This window comes from Populus euphratica, unplaced genomic scaffold (genome assembly GCF_000495115.2).
Source record: "Populus euphratica unplaced genomic scaffold, PopEup_1.0 scaffold484.1, whole genome shotgun sequence".
Taxonomy (NCBI): Eukaryota; Viridiplantae; Streptophyta; class Magnoliopsida; order Malpighiales; family Salicaceae; genus Populus; species Populus euphratica.
The window spans coordinates 41,597-45,967 of NW_011500184.1; the positions used below are offsets into that span (position 1 = coordinate 41,597).

A 4,371-nucleotide genomic window follows, 5' to 3' on the forward strand; every position below is an offset into this window, starting at 1 on the left:
CAACCAAACCTTTCTCGGAGAAGTAAAAGAGTGGTCTCTTTGTCTGCTTCAGTGCAGAAAAAGGAAGGGGCAGTTCTTGGTCAAATCTCGTGCTAATCTGACTAATATCTTCCCGATGTCTTTCCCTCTCTGTTCACGCATCACGCTTATTACTTATTTATTTCTTAGGTTTTCTAGCTTGCCCAATTAGTTGTGTATATAAAGCTGGTAAAGATGCACTGTTTTGGTGGGTGAGTCAGCGGTCTCAAGCCACCAGGAAGTCGTTTCAAGCTTGCTCGCACCAGCGGCAGCAGTATAGCAAGGAAATAAGATGTTTTTCTTTCGGGTTTTTTTCTAAATAATATTTATTTTTTTAAAAAAATAATGTTCTATACTAATATGTAAAATCAATATAAAAATATATAAAAAATTATTTTTTTTTATAAAAAATTTGTGTGAAATGCCATTTCAATTACGATATTAAATAGTGTCTAAGAGTGTAATCAACTCATGCTTTTTGAAGATTTTTATTTTATATATTAAATTATTTTAATATATTAATATTAAAAATACATTTTAAAAATTAAAATATTTTAATAAATTTTCGATAAAAAACACTTTCAACTCAAAAAGATAATGCAAAGATATGAAATAACTCATTGGAGGGTCATTATCATCAGAAAACAAACAACACAATAGTGCTGTCTTCTCTAAAATCGTATATGGTTATTTAGTCAAGAAACAGTTTATTTAGTCAAGAAAAACAACATGGCTGCATGATCACAACCCTTGGATTACTTCTTAATTATTTCCTCGATCGTATTATTGCAGGTGTGGTGGTTCTTTATTGCTGAAAACCCAATTATTTGAAAGATTAGGAGGTGATAATCGAATTATTTAAGCGTAAAATCTTAACACATAAAAACTTCTATCGATTTACCTTCTAAAGTATTCACTAACATCAAGATAATCTCTACCCCATGTTGTTAAAATAAAAAAATATTATGTGTATAAGTGTACACCAAATAAAGAGGATAACAGGGAAAAAAAAAAAGAATTATGTTGCCTCATATATATATATATATATATATATATATGATGTGTATAAGTACCTGCCCCACTACTTTTTTTTAAACGCCAATGATTTAGAAATTAAATATAATACTACCAATCATATCTTTGTTTCTCAATAACGTCATAATACAACATATTTCCATTTCGTTTCTCCTTAAAATAATCAAGCATATGCTTAAGCTTGATTGCCTTTTATATACATATATAGAGAAAATCTCTCTCTCTCTCTCTCTCTCGTGTGAACCGTTGTGTATTTATATAGACTCACGTGTGTTTGTCAACCTGGATTTGTCGGTCAATCTTTATACCCACAAGGTAAAAGAAATATAAAGGCACAAGGTTTGGAGAAGGAGATCTGTCATTCTGTGTTCATTTTCCTTTCAGAAGAGCATTTGATTGTTTTTTTCTTTCTTTGAAAACCGTTGCAACCCCATCTGTGTTCCAAAATATGGAGTTAGCTTTGAGTTTAGGTGATGCTTCCAAGCCTTTCAAGTTTCTTGACAAAACTCCAAAGTTATCAAGCAACGATCTCGGGTTTTGCATGGGCTTAGGGAGTGGTTTTACTGCATCAACAAGATCGCACGACAAACTAGGTAGCCTTGAAAAGAATCATCAAGAAGATGAGCGAAGAATCTCATCAGATCCGCCACTTCAGCTTGTTCTTTTACCTTTCTCTCCTGTTCCTCGCAGGCATCAGCCTCCTTCAAAGACTCGCTTTCCATGGCTGGCAGATAACTGTAACGTCACTTTCTTTGAACTAGTTCTTTTTTTCAATTATGTAGAAGTTTTTAGAATTTTGGTTTTGTTTATTTTTCTCATGTGTTGATTCTCGTGGATTGGTTTTGAGTTTTCAGTGGTGTCTGAACCGGGTTCAACTGAAGGATCAGGGAGAGGGTTTGATGTGAACCGTTTGTCCATGGATGACGCTGATGAAGGAGCGGCGCTTTCGTCGCCAAATAGCGCGGCCTCGTCCTTTCAAATGGATTTTGGGATTAGAAGTGGGAGAGGGAGTAAGAGAGATTTAGAGGCTATAGAGGCTTCAAGAGCAAGTGATGATGAAGAGAACGGTCTGACAAGGAAGAAACTAAGGCTCACTAAAGATCAATCAGCTTTTCTTGAAGAGAGTTTCAAAGAACACAATACCCTTAATCCTGTAAGTTATAACTTGAATAACATTAAGTGTTTTCTTGATTTTATTTCTCTCCTAATCTCAAAACTACCAAGTGTTTATTAATTGTATGGAACTTATTTGATTAAAGCTTTGAGTACTCAATGGGGTTTCTCTTTTTTAAAATCATGCAGAAGCAAAAGCTAGCTTTAGCAAAGCAGTTGAATCTTCGTCCTCGCCAAGTGGAAGTATGGTTTCAAAACAGAAGGGCAAGGTACCTTTTCTCTACTTGTACCGTCTCTTGAGAATTGATTTTTTATTTTTATTTTTAAGATTTAGAATGAATTTGGGATTTTGTTTTTGTTTTGAATTGAATGATATACAGGACAAAATTGAAGCAGACAGAGGTAGATTGTGAGTATTTAAAGAGATGCTGCGAGACACTGACAAAAGAGAACAGGAGGTTACAAAAGGAACTGCAAGAATTAAGAGCTTTGAAAACTTCGCAACCCTTCTACATGCAGCTTCCTGCCACCACTCTCACCATGTGCCCTTCTTGTGAGCGCGTGGCCACCACTAGCACCACCACCAATCCATCCACTAGCAGCACCACCTCTAAAACATTGTCACTGCCTGCTAAACCTAGGCTATTTCCTTAGTCACATGGCCAAGTCCAAGCTCATCAAGCTGCTTCATGACTCACCATGACTAGTAAAACAAAAACAAGAACACAAAATGAAAGACAGGAGGAACAGTGATCTCCCTTTCCCATTTGTAAATAGCTTTTCTTTGGTGGTTTTGGCTGATAAGTTTTGTTGACTGATCATCTGAGATTTGGTTAGGAACTAGACCTCAATTTTGTGAGAAGTTAATTTTACCACCTGATGTATTTAATTGATTTTTGTATTGAATACAGTTTGGAGGTTTATTTATTTCTTCTCATTCTCTTGGACCATTTATCTCTCTACTTGTTTGGTAGTATTCCTATGATTTATTGCTATCTCTCTCTCTCTCTCTCTCTCTCTCTCTCTATTAAATTCCCTGCCTCTTGCCTGCCATGGGATCAGATGGGTCAGAAACGAGTCTGGATTTTGGGTTCTCCGGTGTTCATTCCTGGAAAAACAAAATAAAATGTATATAAATTAAGAATGTTATTAACAAGCAACAATCTGATGAATGAAGGAAAGCTTGAAGGTCGTGCTTATAAATCATTTTTTCATTCGTTGATGATGAGTTTGCTCACTGCAAATGATCGCGTTGGGGTAAGCAAATTGCCTTGTTCAAAGAAAGGAAATTGGAGAAGTGCTCTCAATCATTTCTGTTTTTTTTTTATCCTCTCCTTCAGCTCCTAAGATTGATTGGAGCAGTCATTTTCCAGGTGTTAAGGTTAGAAAACTCCATGAACATTACAATTTCTTGAAAGTTCATGGTCTCCTATCGAGTTAAGTCAACAAACTACTCCTACTGGAATTATTTATCATCTTCGAACTCGTGAAATTGAACCGAAGAATGTCTGGCTTAATGTTCAAAGCATGGACCCGTTGACCCATGGTACATACTAGCTAGTTGCTTGGGGAGTTCATTTTGCAGTGACCAAAGACAAATAAGCAGCTTTAGCCATGCATAAGCAGTAATGCAGATTTGAGATGTGCTATAATTGATTACCGGTCATGATCTTCTTTTCCGTCGACTTTTGTTGACTTTTTTTTTTAAGAGCATCTAAAGTGGTGTTTAGGTACTAAGCTTATTTTTTTTAAAATGTTATTTAGATATCAAACTACAAGAGAAAAAGGTGTAATTTTTAAATTATAAAGGAAAAATGCTATTCAGTATCAAACTAAAAAAATAAAAAATGTAATTTTTCAAATTATAAATTCAAAGTGTAATTAGCACTTAAGCATAGGATATTAAATATGATCCCCAGCTTAGTAACATATTCATTTTATTTTGGATTACAAGAATAAAATGATGATTTTTTTTACTAATCAAATAACATTTGCTGATGCTAATAAGATCTTTTTAATTTTTTTATGAATAATAAAAATACTAAAATACTCTTAGAAACAATATGTGTATGTGTGTGTGTGACGTCCTGGAATAGTTTTAGTTTTTTATCTTTAAATACATAGTGAGATTACTTAAATGCTTTTTTTAAAAAACGTTTTTGGTCAAGGTTATTTTTGTCATTTTAAGTTAGTTTTTTATACATT

General features: G+C 34.1%; 1 protein-coding gene across 2 annotated transcripts; it reads left to right on the plus strand.

Annotated features, from left to right (window-relative positions):
- The first annotated feature begins 1,282 nt into the window (after positions 1-1,282).
- On the plus strand, positions 1,283-3,104 carry LOC105111581 (homeobox-leucine zipper protein HAT14-like). Of its 2 annotated transcripts, none has more exons than XM_011006982.1 (4): positions 1,283-1,790; positions 1,923-2,206; positions 2,356-2,435; positions 2,547-3,104. In XM_011006982.1, exons 1-4 carry the CDS (start codon positions 1,502-1,504, stop codon positions 2,818-2,820), a joined length of 927 nt encoding a protein of 308 aa, XP_011005284.1. In that variant the 5' UTR covers positions 1,283-1,501; the 3' UTR covers positions 2,821-3,104. The 2 variants fall into 2 exon arrangements, with proteins under 2 accessions (XP_011005284.1, XP_011005283.1); XM_011006981.1 differs by having other exon boundaries at positions 1,285-1,790; positions 1,908-2,206.
- The last annotated feature ends 1,267 nt before the right edge of the window (positions 3,105-4,371 follow it).